The 15,956-nt window shown below is 38.6% G+C and overlaps 3 protein-coding genes across 4 annotated transcripts; all 3 read left to right on the top strand.

Moving 5' to 3' along the window:
- Positions 1-4,439: 4,439 nt before the first annotated feature.
- On the top strand, positions 4,440-7,157 carry LOC144649039 (uncharacterized). 2 transcript variants are annotated; one of them, XM_078508504.1, is made up of 3 exons: positions 4,440-4,720; positions 5,200-5,268; positions 6,436-7,157. In XM_078508504.1, exons 1-3 carry the CDS (start codon positions 4,673-4,675, stop codon positions 7,048-7,050), a joined length of 732 nt encoding a protein of 243 aa, XP_078364630.1. In that variant the 5' UTR covers positions 4,440-4,672; the 3' UTR covers positions 7,051-7,157. The 2 variants fall into 2 exon arrangements, with proteins under 2 accessions (XP_078364630.1, XP_078364637.1); XM_078508511.1 differs by lacking the exon at positions 5,200-5,268 and having other exon boundaries at positions 4,441-4,720.
- A 1,471-nt stretch (positions 7,158-8,628) lies between these two features.
- LOC144649055 (uncharacterized) lies at positions 8,629-11,207 on the top strand. The gene is made up of 2 exons (XM_078508522.1): positions 8,629-8,752; positions 10,558-11,207. The coding sequence occupies exons 1-2, from the start codon at positions 8,678-8,680 to the stop codon at positions 11,161-11,163; spliced, it is 681 nt and encodes a 226-aa protein (XP_078364648.1). The 5' UTR covers positions 8,629-8,677; the 3' UTR covers positions 11,164-11,207.
- Positions 11,208-11,611: 404 nt separating this feature from the next.
- Positions 11,612-15,455, top strand: LOC144645381 (uncharacterized). Its single transcript, XM_078504952.1, has 2 exons — positions 11,612-14,206; positions 15,441-15,455. The coding sequence occupies exons 1-2, from the start codon at positions 11,612-11,614 to the stop codon at positions 15,453-15,455; spliced, it is 2,610 nt and encodes an 869-aa protein (XP_078361078.1).
- The last annotated feature ends 501 nt before the right edge of the window (positions 15,456-15,956 follow it).

The following is a 15,956-nucleotide window of genomic DNA, read 5'->3' on the forward strand; positions in this document are numbered from 1 at the left end:
GGGGGCGCCTATTAGACACGGGGCGTCTATTAGAGAGGGGCGTCTGATACAAATTTTACACCTCAGGGGGAGCGTTTATTAGATACGAGGCGTTTATTTGAGAGTGGGCGTTTATTCGATCATTTACGGTATGTTGCATTACAGTCTCTCACGATTATCCTTATATCTAAAAGCCTGTTTTAATAAAAGTTTCATGACAATTCACGGAACAACTGTGGAAACAAGAACCGAATCAGTTAATGTTAATAAAAAAGATGTCAGATTGTCAATTTCTATGATCATCTACAGGTATAAAAGCTTGTGAAAGAGATAATGCATGATCATACGAAACAACTGTGAACAAGTGCCAAGTGTCAAAGCTTATACAGTTGTTTCGCCTGCACATTAAAAAAGCTTGTTGAAAAGTTTATATTGCCACGAAAAAAAAACTACTAAGTGGAAACAACTGCCGAATGTGAATGTCAAAACAGTTATGTTGGATTGTCAGTCTCTCAAGATTATCCTTATATCTAAAAGCTTGTTAAAAGGTTCATGACAATTCACCAAACAACTGTGGAAACAAGAACCTAATGTGAATGTTAATTAAAAGATGCCAGATTGTCAATTTCTGCGATCATGTCTATTGGCCTGTTATATGTTAAAAGGATCGTGCATGATCACATAAAACAACTGTTGAAACAAGGGCCAAAAGTGTCGAGAAAGGAATGTTAATGAAACGATATCAGATTGTCAATTTCTGTGATTATCTTTATATCTAAAAGCTTGTTAAAAGGATCATGCATGATCACACGAAACAACTGTGAAAACAAACACTCATGACTACTTGATTCCACAGCTGTTGATTTATCTTAACTAAGATAGCTTTCAGAATAAAAACATTAAGATGTTGACAGTGAATTCTTAAAAATCTCAATTTTGCCTTCACTACACAACCGAACACACACAAAGACTATGAGACTATGGGTGCGTTGGCCAGCCAAGCCATCGTCCCGTTTATTCCATCTCAACATATAATACAAGGTATGAATAAATGACAAATACTAAGTGCACCAAAGCCGGACACGAAAACCCCTAAAAACCAGCAAGTGGAGAAAACGGGGAACGTGTGGCCCCGACCAAGGCAGTGGCGCAACCCTTGGGGGTTTAGGGTATTATTATCTAACTACTGTAAACAAATACTTTTCCAAATATACAAATACTTTTTCAAATATACGATCTTACAGTGATACAATTCTGATAGCAAACCTAAATATTTAAACAAGACGAAGCGTCATTCGAAATCTACAATCTTACAGTGATACAATTATAATAGCAGAACTAAATATTTAAGCAAAACGAAGCGTAATCCTGCATCCACTGATGACATAGAAAAAACAAATATAACCAAACATTGACCAAAACGTGACGAAGGCTGACCGTAGAATGTCTCACCTTTCTAACGGCCACCTATTTAAACTCAAATCCCACTAAACACTGCACACCTCAAACCCGTACCCAGCCCTCTGATCCGTGCCGGCAAAATAGTAATTTATGCTAATTTAAGATCATCACAAATTACATATTTTGAGCCTCCACTACACATCCGGACACACAAGACATTGATTAAATTGGGTGCGTTGGCCAGCCAAGCCAACCATATAGAGATAAAAAGAAAGGGCTAGAGGAAAGTGATTATAATTTTGAACTTCTCATCTACTTGCTAGAGAGTGTCAACAGAATGTAACTAATTGTTCACAACAGAGGTTGAGGCCAAAGGGCCATGTTAGCGGAAATTCCTTGAAAGAGACCATCATCTGAGTGGGTAGTTCACAGATCGTGCAGCCACTTGAAACCATGGAAAGCGCAATTGATAAAGGAAACTGATTATTTTGCTTGAATCCAGCAGATACTGCAGATCAATGTACAATTGATGTGCTTCACAGGGATGAGATTGGTAGCCAACACAGTTGTATAAAAGTCATAAAAGGATCTCCATCTGTTGAAAACTCTTGCGTAACTAAGTCCCGGAAGATCTGGAAACAAGAGCTGTAAATTTCATTTTCTCCATTATTAAGACACCTCTCCCGTATTACAGATAGATGAAGTCCAGAACCTCGTGTCAAAAATGTCTGCAGAAAGAACGAAAAAACCAAGTGAAAATAAAACAATCTGTGACAACAAAGAAGAGGGGAAATATATACGAAATTAAAAATAACCCCAACCTGCCTTAACAAAACAGAAACTAAGCAAGCTAACAGACAAGCAACTTCCAAAGAAACACAATAAAATATTTGTGAACGCTTTATCCAGAAAGAAACAAAACTACAACAAACATACTCTATATACCACTCAAAGGTACTATCTGATATACAGTTGTTCAACATCAACAGTCTCACATCAGCCCCTTCAAGGGCAGTGTTTACAAATCTTCAAAATAAGCAAACTTGTATGACAGACCGCTCAAGGGCACTGTATGCAAATCTTCAACATTAAGAATCTTCTATCATAGACCCATAAAAGGCACTGTTAAACAAATAATCGAAAATTACAAACTGATATTATAGATCCGTAAACGGCACATGTCAAGGGCCACGTCATCTTCAAGGAGAAGGCTTGAAAGCCAAATAGCAATGTACTAACATTGTGGGACGCAAAATGCATTGGAAACCAACGCGAAACGTTGGCTTTTAAGAATACTAAAATTATTGCGTAAAGCTACAAAGATCAAGATCAATAATACAAACGCTTTTCCTCAAATTTTTAATAGGAATAGATAAAGGATTAAATATCGTTGGAGGTGTTGAAAATAAAACGAAACATTGCAAACTAAAAAACTCGTAATAGCGATCTCGGCAAAGACAGATCCGAGCAACACTAAAACTAACATTGCTCCTAAAAGCGATCTTAGCAAAAACAGATTCCAGCATCACTACCGGTAAATCTAACAATATTTCTTGTAACAAAACTGAACCCCAGAATTAAAAGTAGTGGCAACTTGAGCCCCTACTTATTGTGCCTAATATGAAACAAGGTGCACCAAAAACTTTCCAAAATACTGAAGTGATAATTAAACACAATCTTTTTACTTGACGCCAGATTTAATAACACAATACACCAACAGAACAAGTAAACGAAAAGAGGGATCAATAAATGGCAATGGCAAAGCTTCAGACTCATGATCTAGGAAATAAAATACAAAAACAATTGAATTAATGTAAAATAAGATGAAAAGCGCTAAATGCGACTAGTATGAAAAAACCAAAGGATAACTAGGATCAAAACTGAAAGCAAACGCAAAACAGAACAAACTACACCTTGATTCTGGGCATTCCTTTCATTGATTAGCTGGTGGACCGTACTTTCTTTAACTGCTATAACAGTGAAGGATAATTGGGACACTCAAGGTTGCCAGATCGTGCAGCGGCTTGAAACCATGGAATGCGCAACTGATAGAAAACACTGATGTGCTCGAATACAGCATTCACTGCATAAACGAGGCACAATTGATGGGCTTTACAGGGATGGGACTGGTACCCAACACAGTTGAGGAAAAAGATCTCCATCTGTTAAAAACTCCTGTGTAACTAAGAGAAATCTCTGAAGCACTCAAAAACAAGAGCTGTACATTTCATTTTCTTTCTTTTTTTTTTTTTTTTTTCTTTTTTCTTTTTTTTTTGTGTCAGATTGTCAATTTCTATGATCATCTACAGGTATAAAAGCTTGTGAAAGAGATAATGCATGATCACACGAAACAACTGTGAACAAGTGCCAAGTGTCAAAGCTTATACAGTTGTTTCGCCTGCACATTAAAAAAGCTTGTTGAAAAGTTTATATTGCCACGAAAAAAAAACTACTAAGTGGAAACAACTGCCGAATGTGAATGTCAAAACAGTTATGTTGGATTGTCAGTCTCTCAAGATTATCCTTATATCTAAAAGCTTGTTAAAAGGTTCATGACAATTCACCAAACAACTGTGGAAACAAGAACCTAATGTGAATGTTAATTAAAAGATGCCAGATTGTCAATTTCTGCGATCATGTCTATTGGCCTGTTATATGTTAAAAGGATCGTGCATGATCACATAAAACAACTGTTGAAACAAGGGCCAAAAGTGTCGAGAAAGGAATGTTAATGAAACGATATCAGATTGTCAATTTCTGTGATTATCTTTATATCTAAAAGCTTGTTAAAAGGATCATGCATGATCACACGAAACAACTGTGAAAACAAACACTCATGACTACTTGATTCCACAGCTGTTGATTTATCTTAACTAAGATAGCTTTCAGAATAAAAACATTAAGATGTTGACAGTGAATTCTTAAAAATCTCATTTCATTTGCAAGACGAGGAGGGGCTATATCCAGTCTCGGGTTAACACTCGGCAGTTGGCTTCAGTGTTATTATTATTATACCTTTTAATTATATTTACACAGCAGATAGTTTTCAACTGTTATCTTTTACATGCAATCAATATCTGGCATGCAGTTTAACCAATCAGGTTGCAGAATCCACATGCACTTAAGCATGAGTGAGGAATATAAGCTGAATCAATCTCTTGAGCTGTCGAGAAGTCCTGGCGAGACAAAAACCTTTCAGGTAGAAAGAGCTGTTTTTACACAAGAAAGTGTGTTTTCTGATATTTTCGATCACTTCGCGGTCAACTGACTAAGGAAAACAACAACGTTAGCTATGATGCTAAAAAGCTCTGCTGTGGCGCTTGTGAGTCTTATGTTGCTGGTAAGTAGAATTTTGCTCCATTAGTCTCATTCACGCCTAATTTAATTTTCTGATACTCGACCTTTTTTCACCCCAGAACAAAAATGCATTACTTCAGAAACAAAGCGAAACGAATCTAAAATTAACTTGAAATCTTTCTATCCCTCTCTTGAAGACCAAAAAATTATAGGCTTTCTTACAGCGTTTCCTATCCAGTCGTTTTACCCATACGCGATCGCAAAAAAAGTAAAAAAGAAAACAGTTTAACTGAAATAAATTTCAGTGATCAGCAGCTATATATTTCCATTCTCGATTTTCACTGTAATAAAAACACTATTCATTCGAATTTGAACTGAATCGAAGTAAGTGTACAAAGATTTCGTGAGAAAGGAAATAACGAGAAAAAGGAAAGAGTCAATTAAAAAAACCTCTACCGGTTTCATTAATGTTTCTAGTTGTAAATATTATAACGCCAATCTAACAGAAGTGCTATGTCTTAGGCTTCCTCTTTGGCAGACGACCAGAGTTCCGAGAATCAACGTGACAAATTTGTTTCTGAGGGAAGCAAGGTAAGACTTTCCTTTCATTTCTCATTTCCGCTATTTTAGGCTCATGGATGTCATCTTAGACTGCAAAGTAGGCCCGCAAAACGTCCAAAAGCTGCAAAAGCTACCAGGAGCCACTTAACTGCTATATCTACGAAGGCGTGGTTGAATTGAAAGTTGATTTATATGTTAATTTGCTGATGTTCACTTCCGTTTAAATAAAATTAGTTATGGCACAAAAAAATCGGAAAAATTGGCAAAAAACCAAGAGTTTTGATATGGCGCTTTCAAATGGCCCGTAAGAGTAGCTTAAGATTTGCTAAAGCGATGCAGCGTTATCTTTTCACCGTTTACTGAAATATTATGTTGACCAAATGATTAATTAGCTTATAAATATAAGTCAACCTTACAGACGCGAAAATTTCGACTCACAAGATCACTAATGGTGATGTTCCAAACAATGTAACAGTTCATTTGTTTGTTGAACTCAAATTGTTGCAATCCCTTATTAAAACCAAGAAACTTTGAAAACTTTGAAGAAAAATCTTCTTGTTTGCTTTATCGCTGTCCGCAATGGCACACTATCTCAAAAATAAAAACACATTAAAGACACAGTCTCAGGTAAATAATATGAAACTCTTTTTTCCTCAGTGCTCGTAATAACTAGCCTGCGTCGCAGCCAGACGTGTCACAAAACCTCGGTATAGGTCTATACCGGGGTCCGGGGTTTAGTTCGGCTGCAACGCAGGCTAGTAATAACTAACGACAGCTTTCTGAAGAGGTCACATTTTGGCTGGGGAAAGTGCTTCAACTGGCGATTTTAAATCATGAATTTTCTCTCGACTACAATGATCTTTAGAGAGCAACAGAACATTTTCAGCATTTTTACTGTTTTTGTTCTATTCTGGCAGCAGGAGAATTTTCCTGTGCTCACCTCGTGCAATTGATTACTGTCTTGATGTGGTTGCACGAAAATACGCGAACCCGTAGTGTAGTAAAGTAACCTGATCGCAGGTTACTTCTGTCTTTCTGCGTTGACACTAGTTGAAGACTAGTCTAAGACAGTCCAAGCCTCAATCATTCACAGGGCTAAATCGTACACAGTACTGTTTCAGAAAAACTCGGCTTGCTGCACGATATTTATGTTTAAACCTGAAAAATTAACTTCTAGTTATGTTTCACTCTTTTCAGCTTGTGTTTTACAAATTTTTCACACCTATGAAGCTTGCTTCAGCTGCTACCTTCATCCATCACCATAATTCCATCACTCCTCGACTACTCACGTTCCTCAGCGCTCCAAGTACCTTCTATCGGCTGATGATCGTTCCACTGATTCCGCCAGGAGTCATCGATACAAATGCCAATCTTGTCGTCAAGATGGCGGTTGGTTTGGAAACGACATTTGGTCAAGTGGACAGCGATCCCTCATTCGGTGTTTCTGATGGCCAACGTTTTATTGGTGTGCTCACGGCTGATAAAACCAACTACAATGATCATGCCCCCTGTTTTGGTTACGAAGGAGCCAGTGGAACAACTTTGAGTAATACTTTTCGCGATCCTACCCTCCCGAAACCATCCGAGACTCAGTTTTACCCTGGAAGGTTTGAGATCCAGTTGAGCCTGTCTGACCGGTGGGGAACCTGTTTCGTCCCGCTAGACGGCGGTTTCAGCAGGGAGATGGTTTACCAGAGCAAGTTGAATCCCCGCAACGGCCTGTTTCTGGAGATTTATGGCAATCACGCACAAGAGAAAGAAGGCATTAAGTACATTGAGCTGAGCATCATGCAGGAGAACGGATGTCTTTAAAACCAGAACAAAAAATAATCTTTTTTTCAGTTGATTAAGCATTGTCAAGAGTATTGTAGTTTCTGCTGATTAATATTGATAAATCTTAACTAGCTATAGAAGCAAAACCCAAGTGTCCATTTCATTTTTCCTTTACTGTTCTATTTGTTCTTGTTTTCAAATCAGCAGAAGCTATTGTGCGAAAACCAACTCTTCCCCATCTTTTCGCCTACTTCGATAATTCCAATCTTTACTTCCGGATGAACAAGACCTTTTCCTGATTCTATTCCATATCTACTCCAGGTTACTGAGCCCACGATTTTCGGCAGCGAAGTTGCTAAGCGACATGACGAATATTCAAATCAATTCTCAGCCTGAGAGTTCCTTTACTTCGTCCACCATCTCGTTTCCATGGTTTTTCAAAAATTTGTGAGACTGACCATGGGAACGAGATTGCCACGCCCACCGACGCAGGATGACAAAGACTGCAAGTGGCAGCCTTGTTCTACTTGTCTTTGTGCCAAGAGCCCGCTTTTCGTTTGGTCTCTTTGGTAGAAACGTATGTGTCTTCATACATGACGTACTTACCAAACGTTTTGGTGCTGTCCAAACAAAAAGCGGGCACTGGCGACGAGAATGCTTCACGCTTACATGACCGGAACAATTTCTCTTATCTTCTACTCCGGTCGTCAAGTCTGAACAATTTTTTAAACGGGTGGGGGTCTGGTGCCCCCCCCCGGTTCAGATCATAATCTACTTTCGGTTTTTTTTTTAGTTTTTTTGTCGGTAAGGAATTGAAGGTCACGCATGTTGGTTGGCTTAAAACAGGTCATCTTTCACTTGAAATTGCCTTAGTGGAAGAAGGAGAATAGGACGGAGGAAATGTTTTAAATTACTTGCCACTTGAAGAATTAAAATTACGTGCGTTATACGCGTTTTCCGTGAACTCAACAATAAATCATCGCTTAAACCACAGAGCAAAATAGAATTGCTGCTCAGTTAGAAATGACCAGTACGACATATAATTAAAAGAGTCAAGTCAAATATTATGCGTTTTAAAAGTAGAACGAAAACAACTCTGATATCTCTACCTTCAAAGTCTTCAAAAGCGATCAAAGTACCTTTGACCTTTAATACTGACGGCCAAGTTAGCTCGGAGGAGAATTAGTTGCTCGAAATATTAAAAGTTGCCAAAAAGTTGCCGAGCAACTTGTGGAAAGCCCTAGCCGAGTATCGTATATCGCATGTCATGCTTCAACATAACGCACTTCTTGTTGAACAGCAACAAAAGGAAATAAAACGCTACTGGGTATACGTCTAAAAGCCTTAGGCTTTCTCGTTAGCTAAAAGAGTGGTTAAACATTAACCACCCGGTTTCGAGCTTCTTGTTCTTATTTTTCGTCTTGTATTCTTCTCTGTCAGGCTTCTTTAAAATTGTTTAAAATGCAAATTTAACTACGAGGATTGTTTCCTTACTTTGGACAAATCAAATGTCAAGTCTATCATATACCGATTTACTAAGCATAAGTTTATAGTTACGTGACATAAATAATTATTAATTTTCTGGTATCGTGTTACTTTCTTGGTTTAAAAAACATACCTCAACTGAGATTCTGCGGTTGATCATCTGTGCAAGATTAATCTCGTCATGGACAACATGATACGAACTACCTTGATCATGTTCACCATACTAACGATTCACAGCGCCATAGCTGATCCTCAGGTGAATACTTTATTGTCGTTTAAAGATACACAGACACTAAACGTGACATAATTATTCTATAATTTGATAATACCGTAACTGACTCGCAATCTATCACGATGACCCGCATTTCAACTTCTATTCGTATATTTTCTAGCGTAGTTCGGAATCGTCACTAAATCATGACAAGTGATATAGATGTTGTAAAGAAAAGCAACAATAAGTAAGCTCTGTACTGGAAAGAGTATTTCAGTCTTTTCCATCGCTTCACGGCCCAAAAGCAAAAACATGCGAAGTTACATGTTCCAGCTAAGCCAAAGAAGTTGGCCTTCGACCTTGGAGGGGGAGGGGGGAAAGGGGGGAGTGGGATTTAACTATGAGAGTTGAGAGAGTGCGAAAGATGTACTGCGAGGCTCCCATTGGACTGCTAGGCGAGTGTCTCCTTTTTGTGTTTTTCATATCATCTAAGAATTTTAAGGACCGTAGGCTCGGTTTATTTAATTTTGATTCTCTTTACCAAATTGTGTTAAACATTTAAAATATTATATAACAGTCATTTGACGAGTTGCAGTCATTCTTCTCGAAAATCATACCTAAACTAAATCAACAGAAGTCTATTGCACCTTTACCTTTTTATCTAAATCTCCTAGACGTTTTTTTCAGTTAACAAATTATTTCCCATTACATGCCAGTGGCGGATCCAGGGGGGGGGGGGGTCCCCCAATCACACCTGACATGTACACTTGCTTGACATTGAAATTTTAGCATGGACAGTGATAAAAATAAGTTGGCTAGCCTGCACGACTCTTACGTGTAGTGGTCATTTTCATTTGATCTCACAATTATATCCTTGGGAGACCTACCCCTTTTGTATCATATTAGGTGAGGTTCTTCGATGTATTTTTTTTTAGCAATGGTTTCCATTCTATTCACGATTACATGTTTTCAGTACTGCCTGGTGGCATTGCGTTTGAAAAGGCAAGATTTTTGCCTTGTTTTAGGTTTTGGTTGGTGGGCCTGCGTTCTGTTTTCAAAATTAACTTCCGTGAGAGTTCTTTGGAATAGACTTCCTGGGTTACCTCTTTCGATAAATGTGATTGGAATTGCTTGATGTTTTCCTCAAATGCTCTTTTAGATGAAATTGTTCCACGCAATCTTAGGACGTCCCCTTTCATGAAATCTTTCTTGACTCCTGGTGGGTGACACGCAGAGAAACGAGTGTACTGAAATGTTTCAGGGGGCTTGTTATGGGTCCGTATGTCAAGCAACGCCTTTGTAAACGCTGGTGTCCAGGAAAGTAGTTTCTTTGTCCGAAATTTCAGCCGTAAACTCGATAGTAGGTTGATGGTTATCTGCTTGATCAAGGAAATGATTTAATACCTCTTTATTGGTGTCCCAGAGAGTGAGAGGTTTGAATGCACTTTGGCTCTTTGGCTAAGAATTTGTTACGACTTTGCCCATAAATATATTGGCGAGTAGAATTCATCTACACGGTAAGGGGCCAAGGAGTTATAACGTGGAACCGCGATTGGTGAGGGAGGGGTTAGATGTGGGGAGAGGTAATTTGCCGCAAAAACGTTTCAACAGTGTTTTCTGAATCAAAGTTTTGACCCCCAGTCACAAATCCCTGGATCCGCCAATCCCTGCATTCCAATTATGGGTAATCCAAGTAAAAATCTAAACTGGATTTACAGACTTAGAAGACTTAAATACAAATTGAACTTATTGACCCTTAGTGCTGACAACACAATTGGCTGCCTGCAGGATAATTATTTTGATAACTGAACATTTCAGTTAGTGACTCTTATATGTTTTATTTTATCCAGCTTGTGTTTTACAAATTCTTCACACCTATGAAGCTTGCTTCAGCTGCTACCTTCATCCATCACCATAATTCCATCACTCCTCGACTACTCACGTTCCTCAGCGCTCCAAGCAATCACTATCGGCTGATGATCGTTCCACTAATTCCGCCAGGAGTCATCGATACAAATGCCAACCTTGTCGTCAAGATGGCGGTTGGTATGGAAACGACATTTGGGTCAGTGGACAGTGATCCCTCATTCGGTGTTTCTGATGGCCAACGCTTTATTGGTGTGTTTACAGCTGATAAAACCAACTACAATGATCATGCCCCGTGTTTTGGTTACGAAGGAGCCAGTGGGACAACTTTGAGTAATACTTTTCGCGATCCTACCCTCCCGAAACCATCCGAGAGTCAGTATTACCCTGGAAGGTTCGAGATCCAGTTTAGCCTGTCTGACCGGTGGGGAACCTGTTTCGTCCCACTAGACGGCGGTTTCAGCAGGGAGATGGTTTACCAGAACAAGTTGAATCCACGCAACGGCCTGTTTTTGGAGATTTACGGCAATGACGCCAAGGAGAAAGAAGGCATTAAGTACATTGAGCTGAGCATCCTAGAGGAGAGCTGATGTCTTTTGCAGCCATTTTTAGCCAGTATAGAGTCAGTACAAGACTTAATAATTTGTAAGAATCATTGTGATATGTATGTATGTAGTATGTAGTTTCTGCTGATTAAAGAGAAGTCTAATATTTAAGATGCAAACATGTGTCCATGTCCTGTCTCTTTTCCTTATTTCAAAGCTTATATATCTTCGTATAAATAAAAGTAAAAACAATAGATCTAACGTTATCCGAGCTAAAACACCAAGAGTGACTCCAGCCGGGCGAAACTCTTTGTTTGAAAGAACATTCAAACATTTTTTATTCCTTGTGTGACAGATCTATTGTTTATATCCCTTCGTTCCTTTTTTTTCAAAGATTAGAAGAGTAACGTGCCATACACGCAGGATAAACAATAAATGCCAAGCCTGGAAATGTGATAGCTGTTCATTACAAACTCTACCCTTCTTTGATGTTATGAACTGGTCTGTATGTGGTGACGAACCTGATGAGCCAGCGGTGATAACTGAACACTCCAGCTTGCAAACATCAGAGCCATGGATTATTGAGGAACGAAAGCGAAACTCAACTGATCTGCTCTTTGTTCACTTGAACATAAACAGCATCCAGAATAAATTTGATGATCTGAAGATACTCAACAGGGAACTAAAATCACATATAATTTTTCTGACGGAGACAAAGATTGATTCCTCCTACCCTACTTCACAGTTTCAACTAGAAGGATATCACAATTACAGGAAAGACAGGGCAAAAGGCGGAGGTGGTTTGATGGCATATTTGTCATCAAAGATAATATCTCAACAAATGAAACTCCCCAAGCAGTACAAACTGATAGAAGTCCTGGCTATCAAAGCAGTGATAAATAACAATGATGTGCTTCTTGTCGGAATCTACAGACCACCCAAAGTAATTGGATCCAATTATTATCTTAAATTGGAAATGGAACTCAATTCATTATGCATGTGGGCTACAATGGAATGTAAAACAGTTATTCTTACTGGGGATCTAAACCTTGATAGACTACGACCTGAAAGCACAGAAGGGCAACTTCTGATTAACCTTGAAGAAGTGTATGGTTTAGAGTGCCTAATAACGGAAGCAACAAGAATTACATGTACATCAGCTACTCTATTGGATGTTATCCTAACAAATAAACCAGACCACTTCAAGGCAAGTGGAGTATTCAATCCTGAGATAAGTGATCACAACCTAATTTACGGCGTTATGAAGGATAAAGTGTTCCAACATCAAAGAAAGGTAAAAACATTCAGAAGTACCAAAGCACTGGATACTGATAAAATGAACGAAGATCTCAAAGCTGCTCCCTGGAATGCTATGGACACCTTCGATACACTCGAAGACAAGTATGAATATTGGAAGTCCCTGTTTAACTCTGTTGTAGAGGAGCACATGCCTACCAAGAAAATGAGGTTCCGAAGAGAGGACGTCCCATATATGACAGCAGAATGGAAAAAGGCCATAAAGATGAAGAGAACATATGCTAAGCAGTACGCTCACAATAGGACTGAAGAAAATTGGGAACAGAAAAGGAAATGGAGAAATGAAGCAACTAAATGTAGACGGAGAGCTATCAGAGAATATTGGCAACAGAAGGCTGATCACTTGAAATCTAAGCCAACTGATTTCTACAAGACGTTCAGACCTTTTCTTAGCGACAAAAATAAGGGCCAAAACAGAACATGCATTAATCTAAGGACAAACGGAGAGATTGTGAAAGATCAAGACAAGGTAGCTAATATCCTAGTGAACTATTTCTCTACGATGGCAGATGAGATAGGCGGAAAAGATGTCAACAGCTTAACAGAAGAAGACTTAGCAAACCATCAAAGTCTTACAAATATATTAAATGCAAACAAGAACATGCATGGTGATTTCAGATTTAAGCCACTTAGAAGCAAACAGGTGCAGACAGCCCTCGAGAAACTAAATGTCAGAAAGGCCTCTGGCTACGATTCTATTACTCCTAAAATGCTAAAGCTAGCGTCAAATGGTATAGCAGACTCTTTAGCAAAGTTATACAATGAAAGCATACAGAAAGGGGAATGGCCAGAAGCATGGAAGAAAGGCGAGTGGAATCCCGTTTACAAAAAGGATGATCGACTAGATGAAAAGAACTATCGCCCCATAACTCTGCTCTGTACAGTAGACAAAGTTTATGAGCAACTATTAAGTGAACAAGTAAATGAGTACTTCCAAACCATACTGGATCCTTGCCTATCAGCATACAGGAAAAATTATAGCTGCGAAACAACTTTGCTAAGACTAACCGAAGAGTGGAAGCTGGCTGCAGATTCCAGGCAATATGTCGGAGTACTCTCAACCGATATGAGCAAGGCATTTGATTCGCTTCATCCATCACTGATCATGAACAAACTTAAGGCATACGGTTTCTCGGAGGGATCTCTAAAACTGATCAGATCATATTTCACCAGTCGGCAGAACAGAGTGAGGCTGGATTTGGCTGTGAGTGATTGGAAGGAGGCTGTTAGAGGTTGCCCCCAGGGGTCATCATTTGGTCCACTCTTATGGAACATCTTCCAAAATGATATGACTTACATAGTGAACAATGCAAGTCTATCGATGTATGCGGATGATCACCAGCTATACGGAGCGGGAAATTCAGTAGAATATGTCGAACAATCACTTAATGACGAGGGACAAACAATATCTAGATGGTATGGGGACAATTTTCTGAAGGGAAACTATGACAAGTACAATGCAATGCTGATAAATAGAGGGAACAACAGCGACAAGCTCATAAATGTAAACATTGATGGATATACCATTAAGTCTACCCCAGACCTCAAATTGCTTGGGGTTACATTGGATGATAAGCTTAAATTCAGTAAACATGTAAGTGATATATGTAAACAGGCAAGCAAGAAAGTTGGTGTCTTAGTACGCCTTAGAAAGATGATCCCTACAGAAGCCAAGCTCCAACTATACAAAGCGGCAATTCTACCTAATCTCACGTATTGTCATACTGTGTGGCATTTCTGCAAAGCATCTGACACTAGAAAACTAGAAAAGGTACAAGAACGAGCACTACGTGCAGTATATAATAGCAAGACGACATCCTATGAAGAATTATTAAATAAGGCAAAGCTTCCTAGTTTAGTAAATAGACGACTACAAGACATATTGATATTAATGTACAAGGTTAAAAATTTACTGGCACCTAAACACATTTCTGACATATTTTATAAACAATCTAAGAATTATGATTTACGTAGTAGCGATTTTCCAATACCTAGGTTCAACACTGTAAATTATGGTAAACATAGTATTAGGTATTTAGGTCCCTATCTGTGGGGCAAAGTAGATAAAGATCTTCGTAACAAAAAAAGCCTTTTTGAATTCAAAAAAGCAGTTCGGGGCAGTAACATTACTGATGTGTTGGACGGACATTGCAGATGCTACGCTTGCACAATATAATAATGTAACTAATTTTAGTAATCTTGTAATCATTTTTTAACTTATTGGAATTTTAAAAACATATCTGTGTCATTTTAACTATCTATCGATATATCTATTTTATAATATTAGTATTTTTATATTTTATATCTATTTATATAATATTAGTGTTTTTATATTTTATATCTATTTATATAATATTAGTATTTTTATATTTGTAAATTAATTTTAGTGTCCCCAATTAGCTCTTTAGCTAAATACCATTGACACTTAAATAAAGTTTATGTATGTATGTATGTAAACCCAATTCATCCTTTTTTTCCCTGACACCTCCATTATTTGAGGGCACTAGGTGTTGTGCTCATGGTTTCCGCCTTCTTCAATTCTTTAAGAATTCCGTAAACATACTGCGAGGACAAAAGATACAGTGCAACCCTTAGAAGGGGGGGGGGGGGGCTTTATAATCAGTAAGATATTGAGTTAAACACTCGAACAGAAATTTCATATCTCCGCGCACCCATGTATTACTCTATATATAATAATGCACTTATCAATGTTAAGCCCGAGAAGGGGGGGGGGGGCAGATGTGGGGCATTTGACTTTTCAGACGAATTTTTGGTCAAAATCCCCTTCCTAGGGCCCGAAAAATGAGTCAAATCAGATTAAATTCCCCCACTTTGGGCAAAGAATAACCCTTTAAGCATCGCATTTGTTGTGTTTATTTTGTGAATGGTTGATATAAATTGCCAAGTTTGGTAATTTCCTCTAAGGCTTTTTGACCCGTTTCCATATTCAGAGGGAAATATTATAAAGAAATCTATTATTTTGACCGTTCATTTTTACTTTTTAGTTCCTTATGAGATAAAATGCGAGATTGCCACTGTAATTTAAATGCTAGCGCGACTTTGAACGGAATGTTTGACGAGTTTGCTTCACCGTCTTTGATGAGTCTCTTGGCAGAGACGAGATGTGTGTCGGACTAGCCACTTTCATTTTTAATCCTTTTAACATGGAAAATTAACTGTAGTTATAAGTGGAACGAATAAACAGCTTACGATACAAGATGCTAGAGTCCTTCTTGTCTATGAACAATTAAAGCTAATGGATGTGTCATTCAAGCAAAGAGAACTCCTGCCATCGCACATTGGCGAACACACGTGAAGAGGCGATTAGGTCTTATTCCTCCTCGCAAAAAATCAAACGTCCCTACCCTGGGGCCCGGACTCTTAGTCAAAATTCCGAGGGAAGGCAATACCGGTCAAATGCCCCACATCTGCCCCCCCCCCCCCCCACCCCCCCCCCCTCGGGCTTAACATTGATAAGTGCATAAACACTGGGAAAGACTAGAGGTTTGTTTACTTATTAT

This window comes from Oculina patagonica, chromosome 1 (genome assembly GCF_052425735.1).
Source record: "Oculina patagonica isolate OP01 chromosome 1, crgOcupat, whole genome shotgun sequence".
In the NCBI taxonomy this organism is placed as follows: domain Eukaryota; kingdom Metazoa; phylum Cnidaria; class Anthozoa; order Scleractinia; family Oculinidae; genus Oculina; species Oculina patagonica.